The sequence below is a fragment of the Puma concolor genome, chromosome E1, assembly GCF_028749965.1.
Source record: "Puma concolor isolate L17-30 chromosome E1, mPumCon1.1.hap2, whole genome shotgun sequence".
Taxonomy (NCBI): domain Eukaryota; kingdom Metazoa; phylum Chordata; class Mammalia; order Carnivora; family Felidae; genus Puma; species Puma concolor.
Genome location: NC_141680.1, coordinates 39558703 through 39585093, shown reverse-complemented (window position 1 = coordinate 39585093; position 26391 = coordinate 39558703). Strand labels below are relative to the sequence as shown.

The 26391-nt window shown below is 57.6% G+C and overlaps 1 protein-coding gene across 8 annotated transcripts; it reads right to left on the bottom strand.

Moving 5' to 3' along the window:
• Nucleotides 1-78: 78 nt before the first annotated feature.
• On the bottom strand, nucleotides 79-26391 carry LOC112854035 (protein AF-17). Of its 8 annotated transcripts, none has more exons than XM_086687160.1 (22): nucleotides 26087-26386; nucleotides 24801-24880; nucleotides 24280-24334; nucleotides 23940-24049; nucleotides 22857-22960; nucleotides 22534-22627; nucleotides 20074-20232; nucleotides 19310-19408; nucleotides 16720-16858; nucleotides 15506-16120; nucleotides 14875-15062; nucleotides 14553-14661; nucleotides 13288-13354; nucleotides 12943-13088; nucleotides 12228-12425; nucleotides 12036-12124; nucleotides 10574-10923; nucleotides 10045-10135; nucleotides 8678-9028; nucleotides 3069-3125; nucleotides 2384-2503; nucleotides 79-470 (listed from the first exon to the last, which is right to left on the bottom strand). In XM_086687160.1, exons 1-22 carry the CDS (start codon nucleotides 26193-26195, stop codon nucleotides 291-293), a joined length of 3510 nt encoding a protein of 1169 aa, XP_086543286.1. In that variant the 5' UTR covers nucleotides 26196-26386; the 3' UTR covers nucleotides 79-290. The 8 variants fall into 8 exon arrangements, 7 of the variants coding, with proteins under 7 accessions (XP_086543286.1, XP_086543285.1, XP_086543284.1 ...); XM_086687159.1 differs by having other exon boundaries at nucleotides 16633-16858; nucleotides 20074-20229; XM_086687158.1 differs by having other exon boundaries at nucleotides 16633-16858; nucleotides 26087-26385.

Here is a 26391-nt window from a genome sequence, read left to right as displayed (position 1 = left end):
GTGGGATGCCCCATCCCAGGTTAAGATCCCGAGCTGGGGTAGGCCACGCGCCTCACGCCAGCGACCACAGGAGCACCATTTCTGGGTGGGTATTCTGTTTAATGCCATTTTCACCAGCAGGCGTTGAACCAGGGGCATGTTCCCCAGCTGCCCAAGAGACCTCAGGAATTGGGAGCAAGCCCTTCACAAGCCAGCAGTGGGTACTGGGGTCCCTGGGTGGTCCCTTCTTGGGTTCAGCAGTTTCCTTCCCCACAAACGGGGTACCTGTCAGAGGCCTGGGAGCCACGCCCTCAGAGCGGGGAGCCCACTTCTGCCTTCTGCACCCGCTCACTCCTGTGAGTGCCATCGCAGTACGGGGGTTTCTGGGTGGCCTTGCAGGTACAGAGGGCCACTACACGGGTCTCCTGGGCCTTGAACTTGAGTGGGGATAGGCCAGTGCGTTGGAAGAAGTGGGAGCCATCACAGAAGGGCTGGTAAGGGAAAGACAAGTTAGAGACACAACCCCACCTGCTGGGCTGAATAGCGCACAGTGTTTAGGGCTCAGGCTCCTGAATGAGACTGCCTGGGCCCCCTAGTTTTACCTCCTTCATCTGCAGTGTGAAGGTAATAGGAGAGCAGTCCCTAGGCAGTAAAACAAATAATGGTTCTTTTGCATTTTGCCTGTAGGAAGCGTTAGGTTAAGTATGAGTCTTTAATGCATTAGTCTCTGGGGGATCCAGAGGGCCAGGATAAAAGGGCAGAATTTTCAAGGTGAAACAGCACTGATAGGTTTTTTGATTTTTGAAGGTTTATTTATTTATTTAATTTTTGAGAGAGAGATGGGGCACAAGTGGGGGGGGGGGCAGAAAGGGGGAGAGAGAGAGAGAAGCGGGGCTCAAACTTACCCAATTCGGAGCTCAAATTCCCCCGATGCAGGGCTCGAACTCACAAACTGTGAGATGATGACCTGAACTGAAGTCCGACGCTTAACCGACTGAGCAGTTAAAACCCCACTGATAGGTTTTTCTAAAACATCTCTGATGGGGAGTTTGGGTGGCTCAGTCGCTTAAGTGTCCCAACTCTTGGTTTCGGCTCAGGTCATGATCTCAAGGTTCGAGAGTTCGAGCCCCACACAGCATGGAGCTTGCTTGGGATTCTCCATCTCTCCTTCGCTCTCTGCCCCTCCCCAGCTTGTGTGCTCACTCACTCAACTCTCTCTCAAAATAAGTAAACTTAAAAAAATAATAAAGTAAAATGTCTCGGGGTCTCCACCGGCTCGTGAAATTCATTTCCATCCACATATTCTATGGGTAAAAACTTCTCCGTGTGGGAGACAGCCTGCCATGTACAACGCTTTAAGACTGGGGTATCAGTTTTGTTCGGCTCCAGGAAACATGGGCACACGTTACAGGGAGTGGATGTTACAGGGAGGAAGGGGATGTCCCACGGGGAACTGGCTGCCTGTTGTAGGAATATATTTCCCATCCTTCCGAAAGCTGCTCAAGCAGAGACTGGGTAATGGAAACTGAGGCCTGCCTTGACTTGCTAGTTAGTTAGGCAGGCCTCCTGACCTTGAGGTCAAGGTAGGGTAGGAGACGAGATGAGAGAAGTATACAAATAAAACCCAGCAACCTGTCCCAGAGGGCAAAAGCCAAGAAGGCAGAGTGCCAGGCTGTGCTAGGCCACACTATGGTTGGCATTCCCTAGAGCTGCTCCACCCTCACGAGGACCCGCTCAGGGTCAAGAGAGTGGCAAAGTAGGACTTGGGACCCTGGGCTGGGGCACCACATGACACCGCTTGGAGGCGCACAGTTCAGAGCTCAGTTTAGGAAGGAAAGGGGCTCAGAGGCTAAGAATGTGGGTCAGGTTCCTGCTGGAAGGAAGGCTCCTGGGGCGGAAGGGAGAGGAAGGTGAGGGCAGGCAAGGCGACCAAGGAAGCCCCATCACTAGAGGCTTTGCAGAAGACACTGGCAAGGGGCACCTGGGGGTCTTCCCAATGTTGGGGTCCAAAGCCTGGGAACCTTTGGCTCAGATGCTTCCTGGAAGGGGGAAGAGAGGGGGAGAAAGACAACCCAGACTCTCTCCTATGAGCGGGGAGTCCAGACCACGCCTCCGAGGGGTCGCACCAGAAGAGGGCAGAGCCCTCTCAGAACTCAAGAGAGACTGAGTTTCTCTCTGGCCTTGTGTCAAACAGTGGATACAGAGAACAGGGAGCTCAGGGCTGTGGGTGGTGGTGCTGGCCAGACAGCATTCTTTCACCCCCAGCCTCCCTTTTTGTGTGTGTGTGGGTGGGCGGGGGGAGGGGGGGAGGAAGAGGAAGGTCTTGGGCAGGAGCTCCCAGGAGATACCTGCTGTCCCAACCAGGGGTGTCATATGTTAATGACAGGGGGTAGGGGTCTCTCACCTGCTGCTTGCTGCGGCCACACACACACCACCTGTAGGTTTTCCCAGCCACCAGCTCCACCCTAATGGGTGTCTTCAAGGCCACCACGGACTTGGCTGGCGTTTTAGGGAACCATCGGGCCTGCGGCAAGGGAAGATGAAGGGCTTGGGGTCAGCCCCATGCCCAGCAAGCACTTTCCTGCCTTTGGACTTGTCCAGTTTCCCAGTGGCTTAGGGCAGGCTTCCTCTGCAAGATGCTGATCTGATGCCACCCCACAAGGACATTCCCCCAGGTTCCCACAGGACACCATAAGGACCCTGAGCTCCAGACAGGGAAGAGATTTCAAGCCCATGTAGGCGCTCCAGCTGGCTTCTGGGCCCAGCTACCTTCCTTTCAACTCCAGGCTCCCACTTGGGGACTAGGAAGGGAAGGGCCAGGATCCTGCCAGCCTAAGCAGGGTCACCTGCACCTGGGGCTGTGTTTATCAGGCGCTGCTGTTCCCAGCGTGGAAGCCTGGCTCCCTGCCCTGTGCCCTCTGGTCACCCTACCTCCCCTGAGCCAGTGGGAAGGTGGCTACAGTCAGGGCTTTCTGAGGTTGGAGTCAGGGAAACAGGGCCGACTCTCTCGTTCCTTCTCTGATCTCTAGTTTTAGGGTCTCTGGGACTGGGGGGACTTGGGCAGAGGCAAGGGGAAACTGGGTACTTACCAGCCAGGAGGAGACGCCCCGCCTCTGATTCAGCGTCTGCAAGGTATGTAGGCATGACTAGACGGTGGTTTGGAAACACACAAAAAGAAAAGAAAGAAAAAGTGGAAAGCGTTGGACTTCCAAAAGGGTCATCTGGGAGGGACGACAGGACCTGGCGGGGGAAGGGGGAGGTAGCAGAAATAAGAGAGTAAGAAAAAGGGGTCACAAGACAGGAAGTGGAGTTGCTGGAAGGTGCGGGGGGCACCCAGCCTGCGCTCAGCGGGAGAGGGCCGCAAGGCGCCAGGCGAAGCGGGACTTGGGGACGCGCAGCCGCGGGACAGCGGGGCGGGGCCCTGGAGGGGCGAAGGGGCGAAGGGGCGGGGGTGGGCAGGCGGCCGGCGGCGCGGGCTCGGGGTGCTCACCCAGGCCGCGGGCCGCAGGGGCGCCCCCACGCCACCCATGCCGGTCCCCGCCGCTGCGCCGCGCCGGCTCCGCCCCGCGCCCGGGTCACCTCTCGCTCCCGCCCTCCCGACCGGCCCAGCCCGCCGCGGCCCGGAAGACGCCGCGGGGCTCCGCGAGGGTGGGGGCCGGGGCCTGCGCGGTCCGGTGCCCGCCGCCGCCGGAAGCCAGGCCGCCCTCCCCCCACTCCCACCCCCGCCCCGCAGCCTCCCCGGCCCCCCCGGGGGCGTGTGGCGGGGGCCGTCCCGGCGTCCGCTCCGGTTGCTGCGTGCGCGCGGAGCCACCGGCGGGGAGCTTCGCCTCCGCCTTCCTGGCGTCCCCGTGTGGGCGGGGACCTCCCGGGAGCCGGCCTCTCTGGAGAAGGCCGAGGCAGCGGCTCCGTCTCCTCACCCAGGGAACCTGCTTTTTCAACAGATTCCCGCCTGGCCCAGGCGTACACATCACGTCCCTGTGGGTGGGCACAGGTATTTGGGTCTTTGGAGCATACCGGTGCGCGAACTACTCACTCTAAGTGCTTAGACAAATGGAACCGACCCCCCCCCCCCCGCCCCCGCCTCCCTCCCGAGGTTCCCACAGTTGGCACGCCCCTCCCTTTCCCTTCAATAAAGCCAGACAATGCAGGGGTCTTTGGATTTTTTTTTTTTGTAAAACATTCTTTTATTAAAAGAACAAGTGCTGTTTACGAACTGCCCTTCGTACAAATAACATCCGTTATACAAAGATACAAGATCCGGGTTATGCACAATTCCAGGCTCGGAAGTGAAAGGAGGGGGCATTGCCTTTTGGGCTGAGGATATAAAGGAGGTTCTAGAAAGAATGTAAAAGGAGCCCCTGGGTTTGCAAACTCTGGCTTCCCCTCCCTGCTCCCCTAGGAAGGGTCTGCTACATTGAGACAGGCTGGGATGGACAGAGGGAAATGGGGCTGGGAGTCAGGGTTTGGGTCTCCAGTCCTGCCACCTGAGTCCCAAGTTGGGCTGGAGGAAGTGAACAAAGGACAATGAAGGCACCCCTCAGTCCCCAACTTTTCAGTAGATCAAGTCAAAGTGGTCGGGAGCTGGACACACTTTGATTCCAGATTGATGTGACTGGAGGGAGCCAGGGTACTGTGCCCTGCCCCCTCCACATTCCCCACTGAAGGGACCTTAATCCCTCTGGGCACCTCTCCCCAGGAAAAATACATTGAGATAGAGGAAAATTGGGAGCAAGCTGCCTACTCCTAACTTTGGCCCACCGCTCACCAGGGAAGATGCTCGAAGTTGGCCAAGGGGAGCCCGTGCCTCTGAAAAGTTGTCTGCATTTCCAGCTCAGGGGGGAAAGGGAAGTGTGGAGGTTACCCTTTCTCAGAGCTGGCCCCTGGCTCTGGCTCCCCTCACTTGCCTAGGCCTTCCCCAGGAGTACTTCCCTAGCCCTCAGTACAGGAATGGGTGGGGTGCTCTTGACCTCAAGGTTAGGGCACCAGGAGGCAGCAGCAGACCCAGGAGCCTGAGGGGAAGACACACACAAATAGGAAAAACTTAAAAAAAAAAAAAAAAAAAAAGCAATCTTTAAAGTGTCATTGTCTATGGAAAGGATCCATCAGCTCTGAGCTAAGACAATCAGTGCTACATAGATACCCTCCCACCTGGGCACAGCCCTGCACTCACACACACAGGGACAGACAGACAGCCACATGGAGGTGGTGCAGTGGGGGGCAAGAGAGCCCAGGACCAGGAGGCCTGGGTCCTGAGGGCTGGTCCTGGCTCTGCCCCGAGCCCCTGCCCCTCCTAGGCTTGGAGCTATCACCTGTGAAGCAAGGAACTGGCTCAAACCACCCCTAAAGACAGGTCCCTTCCAGCTGTGACATTCATGCACCAGTCGTGACTTCGGAGCTGGACAGGGGTTCTGCATGCACAGCCCTCACACCTCCACACTGAGCGTGATTACACACGAAGCTCTGCTCATGCATTTTCAGACTTCATTTCCGCCCTGCAAACCACATCCTTTCGCTCTGCTAGGTAGAGATATACAAATCTGTGTCTTTTTCCCACTCCCCATCCAAATTCGTCCTGGAAAAAGGGACCAAGGCTGGGAAAGGAGGGTGAGGTCAGTATAGCCATTCCCCCTGCATTGGGACCCTGAAGCTCTCCAGAACTTTCTTATAAAGCTCCCTCCGAAGAAGGAAATGTACTCTCTCTCTCATGCCCCTCTGTCCCAAACTGAGGGACAACAGCAATCCATACCCAGCCTGGGTCCCTTCTTCAAATCTAACCTACCTGGTGCTGCACCCCAGCCTGGGGAAAGCTGGAAAACAAAAGACTCTTGGAGATGAGAACCCCAGACTCTCGGGTGCTGGGAGGGAGGGGGGAGGTCTTGGTTCCAGTGCACTAAATCATAGGGACCTCTCACTCTCTGCCCCAGCAGCCTTGGAGCGGGTTTACTTTCCTCAGCATCCAGAACAGAAGTTGACTTCAGTTCTTAGAGGGCCGGCCTTGGGCAAGGGTGTGAGTGTGAATGGGCAACTCTTCTAAGAACCTCTGAAGGTTATTTTTCTTTTCAGGGGTTCGGGGGCAGGGAATTAGAGAGCTTAATAGATGAAGATGAATAAAATGCTGAATTCTATCGTTTCTTCCTAATTGATATTTAGCATTAATAAAAAGTGAGTATTTCTGAGGTCATCACAACTGCCTTCCCCCCTCCCCCCAAGCCCTTGCAAGTGCCTAAGAAATTGCCTCTGAAGGATTCCCACCCACCCCCTCCTTTATCAGCTCCCTAACATCTTACAAAGTCTTATCAACAGGAATATTAATATTATTTTCAGTATCAGAAAAAAACCAGTTGAGCAGCACAGGCAAAAATATATCTGCACTACGTTTCTGTCGTTGCCAAAAATATACACATCTTCTTTTCTTTATTTAAAAAAAAAAAAAAAAACCAACAACAACAAAAACCCAAACGGAAACACACACAAAAAAATCCACACATGCAAACACTGACGAGACATGAGCTTCAGGGAAAGCTGGAAAAGCCTTCTCCTGGCTCCAACCCCAGTGCAACTGAAACACAGACACAGGCTTCACCCTTGCCCTTCTCTCCTGGCTGCCCTACTGGCCCCTCACTCAGCCTTTGCCACCAAAGGCTCTGAGCAGGTGGGGGCTCTTTAAGGTGAGAATTGCCCCCACACCCTGAGGGGGGGAATAGCTGGTGGGTGAAGGGACAGTTGTCAGGTCAGCTCAAGCTGAAGGCTCCCCTGGTCGGTGGGGGCAGGAGTGGGGGTAGGGTGCAGGGGAGCAAGCTGGCTAATTCAGGGAGGGAGGTTTTCACTAAAGGAAGTGGCACTTTACCCCCCCCTCTTTGCCCCATCCCCCCATCCCTGGGACTCCCTTCGTGCCAGGGAAGCAGGACAGACCATCAGCGGCGGGGGGGGGGGGGGGGGGGAGAGGGGAGGTTTGAGGGGGCACTGAGACCATGTGGGGTCTGGGGGAGGGAAGGCAGGATATTACCCTGATTCAAAGCCCCCAGCCCCCGGTTACTCTCCAATATTGGAGTACTGTTCTGGTTTTGTTAACCATTCACGCCCCAGAAAGGGACCAAAGTTGGTGAGGTGGGGAGGGTGCAAACAGAAGCTGGGAGCCCCCTTCTGGTGCCGCCTCATCTGAGCACTGCTCCTATCCCTGCCCTCGGCTGCCCCAGGTCCAGGGGGAGTCAGACAGACAGACGCGAGCACACACACACACATACACACACGCACGCAGACACACATGCACAGGCTCACAGGCACACGCTCTCTGAGTCAGGCAGCTCCATCTTCCCACCCTCCGCACTCCTAAATCCAATAGTGCAAACAAGGGACAGGGCACTAAAGGGGGCTGGGCCTCCTCCCCTGCCCTTCCCCAGCCCGTCACTGGGGGCTCCAGAGAGGTGGGGAGGCCTGGGCTGAGTTTGATGCCATCCTGCCCCTTCCTCAGCTCCCTAGTGTGTGGGCTTTTACAAGCTCAGCTTGTAACCCTTGTTGGGGTGCAGGGGCAAGGGACCGGTGAGACACAGTCCAAGGGATCTCTTCTGCCACCTGCCCAAGTTGGGAAGAAACTGCAGGTAAAGCAGGACTATTCCTTTCATAAGAGACTTCCGCGCAGGGGCAGGCCCAGGGCCTATCCCTCCCCGCCTCTCCCCACTCAAGTGCTGATCCATTTTATGTGGAAGGTCCAACCAACCCCCCACTTATGCCATGGCCCACTTTGCTCTTGGAGGACCTCAAAACATTTGCTGAGAGTGGGGGCTCCTAGGTGGGCTTGGAGCCTGTCCTCCCTCTGAGCCCCTCACAAAGGGGTCAGTGCAGAGGGAGAGGGGGCCAATGGAAGGGGCATCCCTCTCCGTCTCAGTCCTCGGCACCAGGAGCACCCCACACTCCCCAGGCCTCGGCACATGATCTGCGCTGAGGCTCTCCAGTGTCTGGGTGCAGGTGCCTGCTCCAGGCTAGGACCCCTCAGGCCAAGATCTGCCCCCTCCATCTGGGGGTCAGGAGGGGCTGGGTGGATTTAGCCTTTTTCCTGGTTGGCTGAGGTTCCTTTGTCAGCGGTCTGGAAAGAGAGGAAGGGAGGCTGGGGGTTTAGGAGGTGTCTGGTCCTAACACCCAGTTGAGAACAGCTGCCTGGGTCAAGGAAGCTGTTGTAGGGTACAGTGAGGGAGCCCCGCTGAAGCCCCTGCCCTGGGCTCTTGGGCTAACGTGTTCTTTATTTCGTGGGTGTTCGTGTGTGTGGGAGGGGGGGGAAGCGGGGAGGGGGGGCAAGTTGCCCTGCACAAGGGCACCCAGCTAAGCAGGTAAGTTCCAGCCAATACCAGCACCCTGGGCTCTGCCTGTATACCTTAAGAGGAAAAAGAGAGGACCTTTCTCCAAATGGGCCACCCAGAGCATCATCTTTTTCTAACTGGTCCACTCAAGAGAGGAAACAGACTTTTCTAACTGGTCTTCCCAGAGGAACACTATTTTCTAATTGGTCCTTTTTCTGTTAGCCCATGCTCAGAGTTTATCGTGGATCTAGCCCAGGCCCTGGGGTCTGGGGCAGGGCACTTTGCTGGCCTAGGGGTAGTTTCCTTCCTCCTGATGACACATCTAATGATGTACCTTCTGATGTTCCACCTCTGCCCATCCCGGAGAAGGGAGACAGGAGGACGGCCTTGGGCCCCCTACTCACCCCTCCTTTGGGACCACTGCCGTCCGCCCCCGACAGGCTGAGGAAGGGGTTGGTCTGGGCAGTGAGGACTGGAGGTCCGCCCGCTGCTGCTACTGCTGCGGCCGCAGCTGCTGCAGCCATGAGACTCGTGTTGTTGCCAAGCGAGGGAGCCACCAGGGCTCCGGCGGGCAGCAGAGGTGGGGCAGACGCCGTGGGCAGCAGGCCAGGGGTGCCCGCGGACAGCAACGGGGTGGAGCTTCCTGCCAGCAGGCTGGCCATGGGCAGCTGGGAGCCCCCGGCCATCTGCAGCCGCTGCAGCTCCCGCTTCTGCTGGATCTGCTGGATCATCTGGTAGACAACAGTCTGGTGTTCCTGCAAGGGGGCCACACCACTCATGGGCCAGTGGTCCCCAGGGCTAGCTTGCCCTGCTTGGCCCAGGCCCCATCCCATCACCCTGGAACTATGAGGAAGGAGACCTGGGGGACCGTCAAGTTTCTGTTTCCATCTCCCTACCTGGGGACTCAAATCTTCCCATCTGGATCAGAAAGCAGTCACTGCCATCAGTGTTTGGCAACTGGGGCACTACTGGCCAAGTGCTGGAGGATGTTTAACATCCTTGGCCCCACCCCCTCACTGAATCAGTTCCTGTTGTTATGACAACCACAAATGCCCTAGGGGTGGCACGACCCCAAGCTGAGATATAACTAAGCTAGGTCAATAGTATTCCAGCCCCCCCACCTTTTGTTTTGTTTTGTTTTGTTTCATTTAAGACTCATTTATTTTTGCTTTAAATAGGCAAGGCATTTTCAGTGTTCCAAAAACCAAAACAAAATATCAAGGTTTACCTTAAGAGATCTTGCCCCCACCCCTGTTCCCATTGGGCCCCTATAGGTAACCAGCTGAATTGGTTTCCTGTGTATCTTTCTAATGTTTCTTTAAGGGAAAATGATTATGTTTTCTATTTTTTCAACTCTCTCCTTTTTAAAAGGAAGAACTCCTTTTCTCCACAGGAAATCTTAGCAGAACCCAGCATGTAAGACAGACCCAAAAGGGGCTGCTCTGGTTGAGAGGGTGTCACCTGCTCAGCCACAGACCCTGAAGATCCCCCTGAAGATCCTTGGGGCTGGGATTGGAAATGCTCAGTAACTGAGGACCCACCACCCTCCAGACCTTGTCACTAGGATGTTATCTGGGGCCACTGGAGCACCCCTTCCGCAATGCCCAGGGGCCTGAGAGCAACCCTCATCCCCTTTGCCCCCACATGTCCCACAGGGGCCCAGCCTGGGGCTGCCCTCCCTCCTTCTATGCTGGCCTGGCCCAGGCTGGCCCAGCCCCTGACATGGGCCCCCCCTACGGAGCTGGAGCAGGCTGGGAGGGGCGGGCATTACCGGGGTCAGCTGTGGGGAGGCCAGGAGCTGTTGGAGCTGCTGAAGCTGCTGCTCTTGCTGCTGCAGGAGATGTCTCTGCTGCTCGGTTAGGCTGAGACAGGGGGACAAAACACACACTATGGAAAGGGGCAGGGACATATGCCTCCCCCCTCCCCGCCAAGTTCCCGGACTCCCTCAGACCCAGGTGGAGAAAGGCAGGGATGTTGCGGTTTTGGAGGGCTAAAGAGAAACAGAGCGAGTTCAGATACTGCCCTGGGAGGGATACAAGTCAGATGGAAGAGCTTTCCCAAAAGGGAAATCAAGATTGGGGGTGCAAGAAAGAAACCGGCGACTTTGTCCCTGGAGAGCTACCATCCAGAGGGCACTCACATCTAACATCTGGGGAGTACCTGGGACCAAGAAGTGACTAGATTCTATACCTTGTGAGACTGGAGAACATTTTTCCTTTAAGGGGGACTGTGGGTGTTTGGGGGAGTCCCTCCCAGAGCCAGCCTCCCCGTTCCCTTCCCCAGGCTGAGCTCTCCCTCACCTGTTAAGACAACCTGGCAGCTGCAGCGTGGGGGCCCCGCCAGCCTGGCTCAAGCCCGCAGGGTTGGGGGCGGCAGCCCCATTCAACCCCCCCAGGAGCCCATTGAGGGGCAGGGCCCCGCTGCCCGCCAGCCCCCCCAACAGCCCCTCAGCCATGGGCATGGCCCCCAGTCCCGCTGCCCCCGGTGCCCGACCCAGCCCGTTCTGCGGCTGGGGCGGGAGCGGGGCAGGGGCCCCGGGCAGGGCCAGGGGCAGAGTAGCAGGGCTCTGCTGGAGCAGGGGCAGCGGTGGGGGCGTGCTGTGGAAGGACAGCGACGAGCTGCTGCGGCTGGGGCAGCCTGAGTGTGGGTCCTGGGGAGGGAGGGGGAAGGGAGGGGTCAGAGGGGCAGGGGGCCAGCATGACCTCTCTGGCCCCCGGCCCAGCACCCACCAGCATTCTCACAGAGCACAGCCCCCCTCCACCTCACCCAGCAGAGCCACCCAGGAGAGAGAAGCAAGGCCCAGGGATAAAGGCTAAGAATCCAAAGAGTCCTTCACAAATCACGTTTACAAATCACTTCCTGGGGGCCCAGCACCCCTTGCAATCCTGGTTTAATCATGAACAGTGACGATGGTGGTGGCCATCTAGCGAACCAGAGCCAGGGTTCAATGTGTGACCTGTACCATCTCGTTATTCCCACACATGGGTGAAGCCATTGATTCTTAGACAGGCTCTGTTAACTCTGCAGGCAGGAGAGCAGTGGCTGGAGTGAAAGGCTCAGGTTCAAACTCTATGGTCCACAATTCAATGGCTTCACTGGCTTCTGTGTTAGTTTACTCACAATGTGGGGGTGATGGCAGTCCCTACTCCACAAGGTTATTGTGAGGGCTAAACAAGCCAATGCTTTGAAAGCCTCAGCACAGGACGTGATTTCAGAGAGCGAGTCTGTCATTAATATTCGCTATGATGATGACGGTGATTGCGCAAGTATGTTAAGAAGCCAGTTCGATTCCAGTAGCAACCACCACATAACAATAGCGACCGGTACCCCAACCCCCACCAATTACACAGGGATTGTTTTGTGTGAGGCACTGTGATAAGCCCTTCGCAAATACTTCTCAGGGGCCTTCCCTAACCACCTCATAACTCCAGAAGGACCCCACCCCCACTCTTCCTCACCACCCTCAAATTATTTCCATTTTAGCCCCTTTCCTGGTTCGTGATTATCATTTTCTTGGATTTACAGTCTACCTTCAGGAGCAGGACTGCGTCCATTTTGCTCACTGATTGCGTAGCCAGTGCCTGGCATCAAAAGTAGGCACTTCATAATCATTATTTATTGAAGGAATGAACGGATCAGTCAACCAATTGCTCGGCCAATCACTTCACTGCCCAGCCTCCAATAGCTGTAGGGTGGAGATGAGACCAGAAGGCCCTGGCGCTTCCCCTCCTGCCCCCCCTTGCCTCTCCCCGCGGCGCCCACCTCGGAAGACGTGGACAGAGAGTTGTCCAGGCCAAGGCTGTTCTTCCCCGGGGGGCTCTTGCTGGTGCTTAAGGAATCGCTGCTGCCGGCTGAGGGAGGGGAGCAGGGAAGGAGGTCAAGGGCTGGAATCAGGGCCACGTCGCATCGCCCAGCAGAGGCCCCTACTCCCAGACTGGGTGGGAGTCCCCTTACCTTGGGGAGGCAGGCCATAGGGCCCAGGGACTGGGCCGTTGGCGGCAGGCAGGGCGGCAGGCAGGGCGGGGAAGGGCACAGAGAGCTGCACGTTGAGAATCTGCAGCCGCTCCTTCTTGGCCGTCAGGCTCAGAATCTGTTCCTGAAGCCGCTGGTTTTCCTTCTGCAGCGCGTGCAGTGCCTTCAGCATCTCCACGACTGCGGAGAGAGGGTGAGAGCGCCTGAGCCCGCAGGCCTGGAAACGGGAGGCCAGGCCTGGGGGCGGGACGAGAGAACCGGAGGCGGGGCCTGGAGGGCGGGGCCTGGAGGAGGAAATCGGTCTGAGACCTAAAAAGAGAAGGCAAGGCGCCTGCCGGCGAGACTTGGGTGAGCTCGGAGAGGCGGGACCTCGGGAGCCGGAGGTGTGAGGACTGGGGGCGGGGCCTGAGGTTCGCGGGTAGAAGCTGTGATAAGGGTTGTGGAGGCCGGAGGAAGTTGGAGCATAGGAAGGTAAGGGCCAGGAGGCCGCGGGGGCCGAAGGCGGGGTGCACAGGTGGCGGGTCCAGGTGCGGGGCCTAGCAAAGGTTAAATACAGATCAGGCCCGGGTAGCCAAGAGTTAAGGCCGAGGCGGGGCCAAATGCGGAATCTTAAAAGGTCTGGGGACCTCGGAGAAAAAGGTGACCGAGTCTGGGGGTCCTAGGGCAGGTCTCCCAGCCCGGCTGCACCCCTCCTCACTGTTGACACCGGCCTCGCCGTCGCCCTGCTTCTCCAACAGCTGCTCCATGTTAGTTGTTCCGGGGGCTGCTGGGTCTAATTGGCTGCCCCCGCAGGATGCAGACGCTGTCTGGTCAAAGAGTGCGGGGAGGCTGCTGATGGGGGACCTGGGGTCAGAAGAGAAAACCAGGGTCAGGCTTACCTCACGTCCCCACTCCTGCCTCCCTCCTCCTCCCTCAGGGGTTCCAGTCGTCCCCTTTTGGACCCCACCCTCTCCTGGCGCCCTTCTCTCCGCCCTCTCCTCCCCTCAGTGTCCCTCCAGCCCCGCTCCCAGCCCCTCCCCCAAGCCGCCGCCCCCTCCCTCACATGGAAGACAGACTCTCCTGGGGGGAGGTCCCCCGACACCGGAAGCTGCAGTCCTCCAGGTCTGGCTCTTGGAAGGAGAAGGGGAGCAGGGATCAGCGGGGAAGGGGTGCCGTCGGCCTCACGGTCCCCGCCTGGGAAGTGGTGCGGGATCTGGGACTTTACCGCACACCCCTTTCCCCCAGCATCTCCCCCAACCCCAGACTGGCAGTTCTAGCTCTTAAGACGCTGGTAGCCCTGGCTTAGAAACCTGGCCCCTTGGGAGGCACAGCCAAGGGATCTGGTCTCTTCCCCTTTCTCTAGGCACAAAGGCGGCCGCTGCCTGGCTTCTTTTGGAACCCCCTCCCAATTTCTTTCCTGGTGTTTTCAGGGTTATAGAAATTCGGGGTCTACACAGTCTTGGATTGAACTTGGGCCCGATACTTGCTATGTGACCTTGGGCCTGAAACTAATATCTCTGAATTGGTTGTGATGAAGACTAACAATAAGGTAATAAATGTGAAGTGTTAGCTGTCCTGCAGCAAGCCCGTAATAACTGTAGCTATTATAGTTTTGTGCGACTTTTCACATTCATAAACTCACAAGTTGGGTTGCCAAACCTTTTTGTTGGGCCACAGAATTCCAATGTGCGGTTTGGAAAAGGTAGTCACCCTGCGCTGTCGGGTCATTAATTCTGGAGTCGGATTCGGCCCCTTTTAGAAAGTTTACCTGAACTGGCGGCCGGGAGGTAGGCTCCGCCCCCTAACCGGCCAGGTGGTGTCTCTGTGCCAATCAGCTCTCTGGGGCTGGGACAACTCTCCCGGGAGAGGGAGGGGCGCTTGTGATCCTCCCCCTTAACTCCTAAATACCCGGAGAGCAGGTTGCCCAGCTAGTGGACTCCCTAGACGCCCATCCCAAGGACTTACTAAGAGGCCAGCGGGGAATTACGCTGCAGTGACCAGAGAACGGGGCTTGAAGTCAGGACCAGAATTGAGCTCCAGCTCTGCCCTTCTCTACTTGAACTGCCTTGAGCAAGTCATTAAGCCTTTTTCTTCTGTGAGATGGAGCAGTAGTAATTAATTCTGCCAGGTCCTACCCGTCCCATCAGGGGATTTTAACGTGAAAGTATACCCTGGTTTGCTGTGTGTGGATTTTTTTTTTCAGGGTGGGCAACGGCCAGAGGGAGGGGGCAGCCAGAAAGCCCTCCCATCCTTTCTGGGGTGACATGCAGGTGACAGGTGCCCCTTTGGTCTTTGGGAAGAAAGGGGAATGGGATCAGAGACACGTACCTGTGTGGCTGCTCTCGGCCTGGGTGAGGAGGGGGTTAACGGCACCCATGGGGGTTCCAAAGATGTGGGTAGAAGGAAGGCTAAAGGTAGAGCCAGCCAGAGAAAACACCTGAGGGAAAGGAGGTATAGTCCAGCCTGGTGGTTATTCTTGGATCTAGGGCACAACTGTGTCGGGGGAGGAGGGGATCAGGTAGGTGTACTGGGGAGGAGAGAGGGCCAGTGAGAGGAAGACATTCTCAATCTCTCCCATGGAGACCTGGGGCCCTAGGCAGCCTGTCCCCCACATGTCTAGGGATGGAGGAGCCCAGGAGTAAGGCCTCACCTGAGTGGTGGAGATAGAAGCAGAGGAGGAGGGGAGGGTGCTGGTGAATGGGGAGCGGCTGAGGCGGGGCAGGGCCGAGGTCCCTGGGGGCCCCAGCAGGCTGGAGGAGAGGGGGGTGCTGCAGACAGCTCGCAGCATTCCACCACTGCCGCCGTGGGAGATGGGGTCCTTATTACTGGTGTAGATGCCTACAGGCAGAAGGAGGACACAGAGGGAAGCTTAGTCACCATTCCCCCTCGCCCTTCCTCCACCAGGTGGCTGGGGCAGCCCCTCCCCAGAGAGAACACTCCCCTGGGTCTGGCCACACACAGCAGTCTAATGCTCTCGCTACAAAGATGTCACATCTGCCTGTGACGTCTGCTTGATGTACCTGCTTATTAGACTGCCCTGCCCAGACCTGGGGGAGTCCTGGCTTTTCTATTAGGTAGGTCCTGTTGGCAGTCTACCCCAAACTCTCTCACTACAAGCCTGCAGATGATGGGTATGGGGGAGTGTCTTGGAGGTGACTATCTCTTCCCTCCTTTATCTCTGTCTTTTGGAGCAGTTTCTATCATTTCCCTCTCACTGCATGTTTATGCCTCTGTTCCCTCACTAGACTGGCTGGGCCCTGAGATGTCCAAGGGTCACTAACCTGCCCCTAGCAGGGGAGACTCCAGGCTCAGGCTGGGAAGGCTCCCTGAAGGCCCAAAGGTGCGGGAAGCCAGACCACCCAGGCCAGAGCTGACCAGGGAACCTCCGGAGAAGGGTGAAGCAGCAGTGGCAGTAAAGCCAGCCAGCTGGGCACTGGGCAGCGAGGGAGCAGCTGGACCCCCAGCCCCCTCCTTGTTCCGGCTGCCCTTGGGACGTCCTGGTCCATGTCGGCTCCTCTTGCTAGCTTTGTGCTTCTTCTCCTTCAGGCCTGTCTCGGGGGTCTCCTCAGCAGGTGCAGGGGCAGCACTCAGTGTGGGCATCCGCTTGTGGGTGGCTGCTGAGGCCCCGGACCCCGACACGTGGGGAGACTTATAGTCTCCAGGGGACGGGGCCCGGGCCCGGCCCGAGCTGGAGGTGGTGGTGGAGAAGCGCATGATGGGCCCAAAGCCAGAGAAGACCACCTTCTGCTCAAAGAGATCAGCCTTGGGGGGCTCAGGGGCTGAGGGAGAGGGGGGAGCCGAAGGGGTGGGGGCTGCGGGCTTGGAGTACTTGTCCTCCTCTGGCTGCTCCAACTTGGGGAATGCCGAAAAGTCGGGAGAGCTCTGCAGGGACGAGACTGCACAGAGGGAAAACGGAGTTACAGCTGGGCCCCATGTCCCTCCCACCCCACTCCCAAGGGCACTAGCTGGAGAGAGCTCTGGGCAGGGATTGGGGAAGCCACCGTTCCTGTCCCAGCTCTGCCGCTGTCTCTATGTCTTGGGATGAGGGTCCCCAGCTCCGGCTTTCCCACATGTGATAAAAGAGAAGGAGAAGAACTCCTGCCTAACTGATCTCACTGTACTGTAGAGATTATAGGAGATCATTAGTGTTGACACTGTAAAAATGGCACCTTATGGCACAAGGGGATAACAAGTGCATACTGTTAGGGCAGCAGAGGAGTGGGACCTGAGAGGGACCGGCTGGGGGGGTGGGGGTTGGAGAGGAGTCATTTGGTGGGGATCTCCCATCTTTAACCAATTTAAGAAGCAAATGAGATGCAAACCAGTATGCAGAGGCCCCTGCTAGAGAAGCTCTGGGCTGGCTGAAGGCTGTCCCACCCCCAGCTTCCTCCAGGATGCCCACACTCACCTGCAGGCTGGAAGGGCCCCCCAGAGGAGGAGGAAGAGGAGGAGGAAGAGGAGGAGGAGGAAGAGGCGGAGGTGAAACTGCTCACACCTTTCCCACTGCTCAGTTTCTTCCCCTTGTGACTCAGGCTATGGCTGGAAGACTTTTTCCCCTTCGAGTCCCTGCTGCTCTCAGAGGTCTCCTGAGTGCTGGCCTCATGGTGGGAGGAGGAGGAGGCTGAGGAGGGGACCTGAGAAAGGAGGAGAGGGAAGGCTCAAGGCCCGCTGTCCCTGCTCACCCAAACCCGGAAGTGGGGCAGGAGAACACAGGGCTCAGGCTCTACAGGGAGAGCCCAAGTTTGCTTTGGAAAGGACTTGTGGGTGGGGAGCTCAGAACAGGGAAGTGGGTGTGAGGAGAGAGGAGTTGGTCTATCCTTCACCTGAGGCAGAGGAGAGTGAAAATAGTCCCCAAGCCTGTACTGATGTGCCCATCTGATCATTCATCCTTTCAAGAAACGCTTAGTGGTGCCAAGAGGGCTGGACTTGGATGGGCCTGTGCTGGGGAGAGGGACCACTGCCCCGGCCCCATCCTTGAGGCCTCCAGTCACCACCCTGCCCTCCCCGCACACCCTGAGCTGCAGCCCAGCAGATACCCCATTTCCTGGCCACGCTTGTGCCCCTCCTAAACCACCTGAGCTCGCAGTGCCCAGCCCTCTGCCAGGACAGCCTGGCTTCGCTGTCCCTGGAAAACTTCTCATCCTTCCCAATTCAACTTGGAAGTTCATGAAATTCTTCCATGGGGCCACCTGGATCCCTGGGGTGGACCCAGTCACTCTCGTCCCTTAGTTCCAGAGCTCTGTGCACTCACATCAGCCACGTCAACAGTTGCCACACTGTTCTGAAATACACAGTCCCCGTGTCCGAGGCTTCCAGCAACCCCTCTGAGGGCAGCAGGGTACTGGCTGGAGGAACATGGGCTCTGGGGTCAGGCAGAGCTGGCTATGAGCCTCGTGGGCTCTACCATCGACTGCTGTTACGTTATTCGGTCTCTCAACCTCGCTGAGCTTGTGTCCTTACAAGACCAACTATGCCTCTTTGGAGAGTCACGAGGAGCACAGAGCCAGATACGTAGTACGGGGTCAATAATGATGATGGCTCTGATGCCAGTGGCTGCTATTATTATACCGCAGAGACAGTGTCCTGTGGTAGGTTAAGAGTACAGGCCCTCAAGACTGCCACTCCACCACTTACTAGCTGTGTGCTCTTAGGTAAATTACTTAACTTCTCTGTGCCTCAGCTTCTTCATTTATTGGACAAGGTTAAAAAAAAAAAAACAAAACACCTAATTCACTGGATTACTTTAAGGATTAAATGAGCTAATAATCCCCACGTACTCCTTCCATCCCCCTGTTCTAGAAGTGACATTGGCATGTGGTGAGTGAGTGAGTTAAGGCTTCGTATTACCGCCAGGGATGGTGCGTTTCCTCCTGGTAGAGACCAGGTATTTAGTACATGAACAAATGCTAGAGGAAGGATGGATAGGGCGATGAGAGCCACCCTTCCCTGGGTGGAGGCCTGGTCTCTGTCTTCCTCTTTGTTCTTTTCAACAGCTGGAGTTCTGAAGGGAGCCAGATGTGGTTCTGAGAGCAAGGGAGGAGAGGGGCTAGGGGGAGGGGTAGCTGAAATGCTGGGGTGGGTGGAGGGGGATGGGCAGAACGCTCCTACATGTCCAAGGGGACAGCTGGCCACTGGGGACTCCCATATCTCTGGCCATATTTCCACCTGCGTAAAGGCCCCAGGGAAAGGTCAGAGGGCAGGAATGACAAGCTTTTCCAGGTGAGCCCTGGAAAGCAGGCTGGGAGGGGGTTACCGGGAGGGACAGTTGCCACAACATCACCCTGGAAACCTGACACCTGAGCCTCCTGCTAAGATGCCCAGAGCTCCGCCAACCTCCTAAGGCAGGTGGAGGTGAGTGGGTCATAGTGGTGACAGGAAGAAGCAGCTTTTCTCCAGGCCCCTGTGCTCCTTCTGTGGGTGGGTGGGTTGTGGGGGGCGGTGGCTGGAAGGAAGGGAAGGAAGGGCTGCTCTGGCTTGGATTAGCGACTCCCTAGCCTCGGGTAGGGCCTGCCGGTTGCTCCTCCAGATGTTGCCCATTTCTGGAGACAGGCCTGACATACCAAGCCCTGGGAAGGGTGGGAAGAGTGGGGGTTTTGGGGTGCTGTCCATGGGCCTGCCCCATGCCACCATGGATTTCGGTTGGGAGCCAGGCTCTGGGCAGGGTCCTGATGTGGGGGAGGGGGGAAAGCGAAGGGGTCCTCTCTGCCTATCTCTGGGGAAATGGGCCCCAGAGCTTGGGAGAACCAGCTTGAGTATGGTGCCCGCAGACAACAGCCCAGGGCTGAGGCTCTGTCTGGACAGAGGCAGATGTAAACATCTGGCAGCCAGCCGGCAGGGCAGCACCCCCCACCCCACCCCACCCCTACCCTCCTGGTTGGTCAGTGGTTGGTGGGGCTGAGGAGCACAGGCACCCGCTGGGCTAGAATAGGGGAATGGAGAGGGGTGGGGTGGGGTGGGGTGGGCAGTAGAGGCACATTAACCAGAAGCTGCTGAGGCAGTGCCCACAGTCCCTGGCTCACTCTGACCCTCGCGGCGTACCTCCCTCCCCTACCGTGGCCGTTCCTCCTGGGTGTGGGCAGCAGTACCTTGTCAGCAGTGGGGACCACAGGCGGGGTGTGGATGCTGGGGGGTGACTCAGGCCGCTTCTTGTGCTTCTGTTTAAGGCGTTCTTTGTCCTTTCGACTCTGGGGAGGGAGAAGTGACCAGATACAGGTTGTGGGGGACAGTCTGGGGGAGGATAAACATGACATGTGCATGAGGAGAGGGGTCGCCTCTCAGGGATGGGCTTTGTGGGCATCATCTCCCCCTGTGGAGGGACTGGGGGACTTGGGCTGGAGGAGATCGGCTCAGGCAGGTCACTCTGAGAGCCAACAGCCCCTCCCCCTCATCCCCACTGCTTGCTAAAAATAGCCTGTCCCATTATCACGCCAGGGACACAGAGCACCACACACATGAGCGTGTACCTGTGAGGCTGTCCACCTGGGGCGTGGAGCCGTGCAGAGGGTTGGGGACCGGGTGCACCGTGATGTATGGCGCGAGGGGACATACAAAACTGGGCTGACACGGCTAGACTGTGGAGGTGTCTGCAAACGTGCAGGGCCATGTGTTGAGGGCTTGGGAGACACTGTCACGTCACGGGGAGGACATGGAGATACGGAGAGCCCCAGAGAAGCCACGCCCTCATCTTACCCTCCATGCCCCTCCTGTGTCACTTTCTCAGCCTCCTGCTGGCCCTCAGTGGCCCCAGAGGAAGGAAGGGGGCACAGGGGCACCTTGTGGTAGCTTCTTAAAAAAGTTATGTGTTTGCAAGTGTGGGCAGGAGGGGGAGAGGAAGAAGACATTTATTTACCTTCTTCTGGCCCCTTTCATGGTGGGAAGGGTGCTTCTCCTGCTGGGTGGACGGAGAGGCTGACCGGCTTCTCCGGCCAGCAATAAAGCCGCTGCCACCTGCCCCTGTACCACCGCCTCCTGCTCCTCCGCCGCCCCCGCTGGCATGCCGGGATGTCTTCTGGGGAAAGAATAGAGACGAAATGCCAAACCCTCCTTTCGATAGCTTAGGAGAAGATTCCTGAAAGTCAAATGATCCCGGGGGCCAGTTCTTCCCACCCGCCTTGTCACTAAAAGGACCTTGTATCTTCAGTGATGCTCTGCTCAGCAAAAGGCATTCTCTAGCCTTAAATGCCAGCACTTCCCAAGCTGGCTTATCCAATGCAGATTCAGCAGCCAAGGCCCAGAAGAGCTAGAGGCGTCTTGGCCCCAGCAAGGTACCACTGGAGGTAGGACGAGGACCTGGGGCTCTTATTTTCCACCCTCCTCTTTCCAGGGTGCCTCTCGACCCATCTCAGGCAGCCTGAGTCATGGCCCAGGTCTGCCTCTTTCTCTGGGGTAGAGGACAGAGGGGGGCCCTCATGGGGAGTCCCTGCTCCCCTGAACCCCATACCCCTCCTCCCCACCAGCCCAGACACTTCCCTCCAGCCATCAGCTCTTTCTCTCTTGATCCTGGCCCTCCCCCTCCACCAAACACAGTGGTTCCTTCCATCCCAAAGGACCTGATGCCCCTAAGAAGGGGGAAGTAAACATATGCAACAGCAAAAACCCAGATACATGATCCTCGTGCTGCCTCTCCCCCCAGCCAGGGCCTGCCGCCTCCTTCCCTTCACTGCTGATGACTGCCCCCTGCCTGACAGCTTCACCTGTGCCAGACTTGCAGGTGTTTCCTCTAAGGTCACCCACTACCTCCCAACTGCCAAATCCAAGGACTGATTGCAGGCTCCGTCCCACCCGGTTGCTCCCCCGTGGTGGGTACTGCGCCTACCTCGCCAAGCACTAGACTCTCCCCTTCACGGACTCCATCACACCTTGCCCCACCACGTCCTGCTGGGCACTTGAGGATTCCAGCCCAGCCTTCTATACTTGGGCCTGCCACCACTACCCTTCCTGGGGGACAGACAGCCACCAACACCGAACATCCCCATTTGGCACCTCCTATTAGCCACACTGAGCTCCCTACCTTGTCCTAAGTCATCATCGAACCCTGAAACCAAGGTGACTGTATGATTTATGATCCAAACCAGGATACTTTTGAAAACAAAAGGGGGAACTATTAATAATTACACCGGGGTGATGGGCATGAAATGGAACTATCGAGGCCAGAACAGGACATGCCAACCCTACAGAAGGCCACTGCACCCCCTGTTCATAGCATTCCCAGGTGTCCAAGCACTGAGAGCCAGGATCCTACATAGTACCCTGAAATCCTCCTTCTCAGCCATCCCCACATGTGAGCCTGTCTACCTAGAAATCATTCTAGAGTCCAGCCTCACCCCTCCAGCCCTGCCCCCCCCCCCCTTCTCACAGCTGTCTCCCAGCCGCCAGCCTCAGCCCTTCGGATCCAGCTTCACAGTGGCTTGCCAGGGCAATCTTCCTAAAAAACAAACCTGATCATGTTACCCTCCTGCTTACGAGCCTGTGGCCTGGGGGTGAGGTCCAAGCTGCATTCCCAGTCCGGCTGCAGCCTCCCTTGCCAGGATACCCCCTAGTTTCTGGAACATACAGGTCTCTCCACAAACATGGAATAGAACCCCTCCTCCAGCCTCTCCTTGGGCTCCTGAAGCCTAGGGCAGAAGCAAGCCCCGCTCCGGCCCTGCCTGAGCGTCCAGTCATCTCCTGCCTCATCCTCACCAAGCACCGTGTTCTGTTCACAAGTTCTCTTTTCCATCTCAGGACTTTGCCTATGCCAGTCCCTCCCCCTAGGACTCATTTCTTTCTGTCTTTGCTTGGCAGGTCCCCAAGGAGCTTGCAAGTCAAACTGTGTGTTCTGATTCCCACACACTAGCTGTGGGATGTTGCACAACCTAAGTGTGGGTCTTAGTTTACTCATCCGTAAATTGGAACGATACGGTACACCTAGTTCTTCGGGTTGTGGGGAGGACCACGTAAAATGACACACGGAGAGAGCTGAGACAGAGGCTGGGGCACAGTAACCCCCTTGGATGTCGGCTCTTACTGCTTCCACCTCCACTCAGCTCAAATGCTGCCTCTTCCTTAAAACCTCCCAGGCTCTGACAGGCAGAGTCTGAGCCTTGTCTTCTGGAACGGACTGCCTGGTTCAGCCCTCTTTCGCCCACCTCGGGCTGGGCTTCAATCTGTTCCTTATCCAGTGGCATGCTCCTCGGGGCAGACACTGGGTTCCTTCCACCTTTGTCCTACCAGTGCCAGGCACCAGCCTGGCCCAGAGCCCACACCCTCTAAAGCTGACTTAGAGGGTATGGCTGACTGACCCACTGGTGCCCTGGCCGAGGAGACTCACCATTTTGCTGAAGTGGTATTTGCAGTAGCCGCAGTACTTGACGTTGTCTACCTCCAGCACTTCCTCCTCGCACAGCAGGCCTGCCATTTGGGCACTAACCGGAAAAAGGTCAGCCTGAGAAGGGTGTGGCCACAGACCAGACCAGCCGCCTTCTCCCCACCCTCCGGGACCACCGCTAGGGTGAGGCCCAGACCATCTGGCGAAATCACCGCCATCACCACCAAAGAGACAGTTGTCCATGGCAAACCTCGGAGTGGGTCGGTGCGGCCGGCCAGGGATCCCGGAGAACCCTGGAGGGGGTGCGGGACGGGCAGGGGTCTCACCAGGTGACGTGGAAAGCTTGCCGACATCCGTGGCGGTTACAGGTCATACAGGCTCCTGAGGCTGCCTTGCTCTCCCGGCCCTGCTCCTCGCAGATGTAGCAGGTCTGCAGGACACAGTGCAATTGTCCCCTCCTCCCTTCTACCTGAGGGATCCCTTGGTCTTCTCCTCCACTCTATTCTCTCCCCCGTGATCCTAGGTCGGTGCCATCCAGTGGGAGATTTTGCGATGATGGAAATTTTCCCTACCTTGCTGTCCAATACAGTAGCCACGAACCACACAGACTACTGAACAACTGACAGGTGGCTCGTGTGACTGAGGAGTTGAATTTTAAATTGTGTTTAATTTCAATTAGTTTACATCACCACGTGTAGCCGGTGGAGACTAGATTGGATGGCACCGTCCTTGGGCGGGGAGCCCTGTAAGGCCGGGGACTATGTCTGCCTTGCTCACAGGGAGCTTATGCCCACCTCTGGGACTCTGCACATTGTTCCTTCTGCCTGGACCTGGAACCCCATCCTCCTCAAGGCTGGCCTCAGCCTAAATGTCGCTTTCCCTGACCGATTTATCTGATGTAAGTGCCGATGATTTATCTGATGTAAGTGCCCCCTCCCCCACCCCACAAGGTATTTATTTCAGTACCTTGTTTGTTTTCTTCACAGCACTTACCACAAACTGCGTTTTTTTTTTTTATTTGCCTGTTTATTGATATTTACAGCCTTCCCACACAGAAGTGTGGGTTCCATGGGGCAGGGACCACATCTGTTTTGAGTACCTCAGCCCAGGTTCGGCACATAGTAGGCACTGAGTAAAACGTGTCCAGCCAATGAGCAAGTGAACTGCTTGCTAAGGTCCACCCACTGGACCGTGCAGTATTACCGCAAGGGAGGCTACTGCTTCACTTTGAGCCCCAGAGCATAAGCACGTGCCAGTCAGTGGCAGGTGCCTACCCACCTCCTGAGTCCCCCCTTCGGCTGGACAGAATCAAAGGACACTGGATGGAGAGAGAGAAATGGAGGGACCCAAGGACGGTGGGCCGGGGCGCGGAGCGGGGGTTGGTACAGGGCGTGGCACGGGCGGCTGACCTTGTTGAAGCGATCGTGAGGCACGTACTGCAGCACGATGGGCTCCATGGTGAGCACGTTGGCAAACTGCACCTCCGGGATGTAGAGGGCACATACCACGTGGGCCCAGCCTGGGGTGGCGGGGGGCTGGCCTCAGCTGCCATGGCAAGCCTCAGACCCTGGCCCCTCACAACCCCACACTGCGGACAGTCCCCTCCTCCACAGCCTTCCCATCAGACTCCAACCTCCATCCCCACCCTGCCCCCCTCCCCCCTGCAGTCCACTCCTGACTTCCCAGACCCTGCTCAGGGGGCCTTGCTGACCTCAACCGATGAACTCTGGGGCTCAGGGACCCCCTCACCTCCATTATCAGTCCTCTTCAATGCCCCGTCTTTGTGTGGGCACAGCTCACACCTCTGCCAATGCAAGGGGGCACAGGGATTTGGAGGGGGGTTCCAAAAAGGAGTGGGGGATCTGCTGAGCTGGGCCCTTCCTCAACACACTCAGAGGGCCCCAGGACGAAATAAGCTGTCTACGGGGGATGTGTAGGGATCTGGAAGAAACGGGGTTGCCCATGAGTGGTAACTGTCGGAGATGAGTGATGGGGACAGGAGGTTCGTTGTAGTATTCCCTCCACTTTTGCACATGTTGGAAACTTTCCATAATAAAAAGTTCAAACAAACTAACAAAAATAAAAAGCTCAGTGCAGGAGGTGGCGCAGAGTGAAGGATGAGCTGCGGGAGAGCTGGGTTGGTGATAGATGTGCAGGAAACAGGAAGTCCTGTGTGACAGTCCCACCCCAGCCTCAGCCTCAGCGTCCCCTAGTTTAACTGGGAGGAGACGCTCAGGTGTACAGAAGTGGGGAGGGAGTCTCAAACTCACCACCCTGGCTGCTCGCTCCTGAGATTCACATTTCCGGCAGAACCAGGGTCCCGTTGGCACCTGGACGATGCCATAGCAAGCTGGGGGTTGCGGAGAAGAATTGCCAAGTCAGCCCTGGTTTTTCCCAGAGCAACTGGGGGAAGAGGGTAACTCTAAGGGTTGCGTGGGGGGGGGGGGTTGTTGTTCCCCTGTCTGGAGTCACTCACTAGACAGCAGGACCACAAGGAATGCCCCACAGCACATGGCCAGCCTTCAACCACACAACCAAACACTCCTGGCAGGGGTGAGAAGTCTGAGCCCTTGACCTTAAACTTCTAGAAGACTCCCTACCCCATGCTCTTTCTGGACCTGTTTCCCAACTCCTGCCTGGGAAGAGTCCTCATCATCAGGAATAGAGGAAACCAGAGGGACAACATTTACAACAGTCAAACACGTTTTGTTATGGGGAGGGGGGGGGCATTTCTTAAAGGGCCAGTAAGAGAAGAGGTGGGGAAGTAGGGGGTCCAGGGACCTCATCTTAAGCCTGTAACTGTAATAGGTACAGGTCAAAAGGCAAGGCCAAGGGCAGGTGCAAGTGCAGGTAACCAATAGGAGAGTGGCGGGAAGAGCGGGCAGCGATAGCATTAAGGGCTGTCCCGGGAAGGGGGGGGGGGGCAGCTGGCTGTGCCAGACAAGCCGGAGATGCCAGCCTGCGCCCTCGGCAAGACTCCTCAAGGAGTTAACTCCCGAACCATGTGCTGTTGGGGGAAACTCCAAACCTCCCTCTTCTCTTCCCGGCCCCCTGCACAACCTCGCTCCTATCCGCAGCTCTTCCCGGAGGATTTTAGGAGTCCCTTCTCCCCTGGGACCCTTCTCCTCCCTTCCCAATTCCGCTCCTCCCAGTATCCGGAAGCGGGAGGGGGGGATGACCCCCCCTTGACCTCTCCCTCCGGGAGCCGGGACCAAAATAACCGGGCGGGAGGGGACACCTCGCAGGTAAACATTCCCCCAGCAGCCCCGACACTGGCGGTGTGGGGCGCCGAGAGTGCACTCACTGCCCCCTAGTCTGTCCCCAAACTCCCTCAACTTGGGGTGGGGGGCGCGGGACTGGAACAATAGGCAAGAAAACAATGCCTGACCCGGTCCTCCAGGACCGGGCGGGGGGAGCCCCCTGACGCCTCCCTTCCCTTCAGGTGGGGTGGGGGAGGGGCGCCCGAGCCCCAGGAGGTCCCCGGAGGGCGCGGCCGGGGGCTCCCTGCTCGCGCCGCCCCCGGGGTCCCGCCGCCCCCCGCGGGCCACCCCCGTACCTTGGTGGACAGCCACGCTGCACGCGTGCCCATCACAGTAGACCAGCGGGTTCTCGGCCCAGCCCCTCTCGTCCGAACATACGCAGCAGCCTCCTACCATCTCCTTCATACTCCCATGAGCTCCCTCCGGGGCTGGGGCGGGGGGCCGGCCGGCGGGGGTCGGGGGTCAGGGGGGGAGGGAGGGAGCGGGGGGCCGCGCGCCTCCTCGCTCCCTCCTCCTCCTCCTCCGCCGCCGCCGCTTCTTTTCTTTGCCTCCTCCTTCCTCCTCCTCGGCGTCCTCCTCCTCCTCCTCCTCGCTCGCTCTG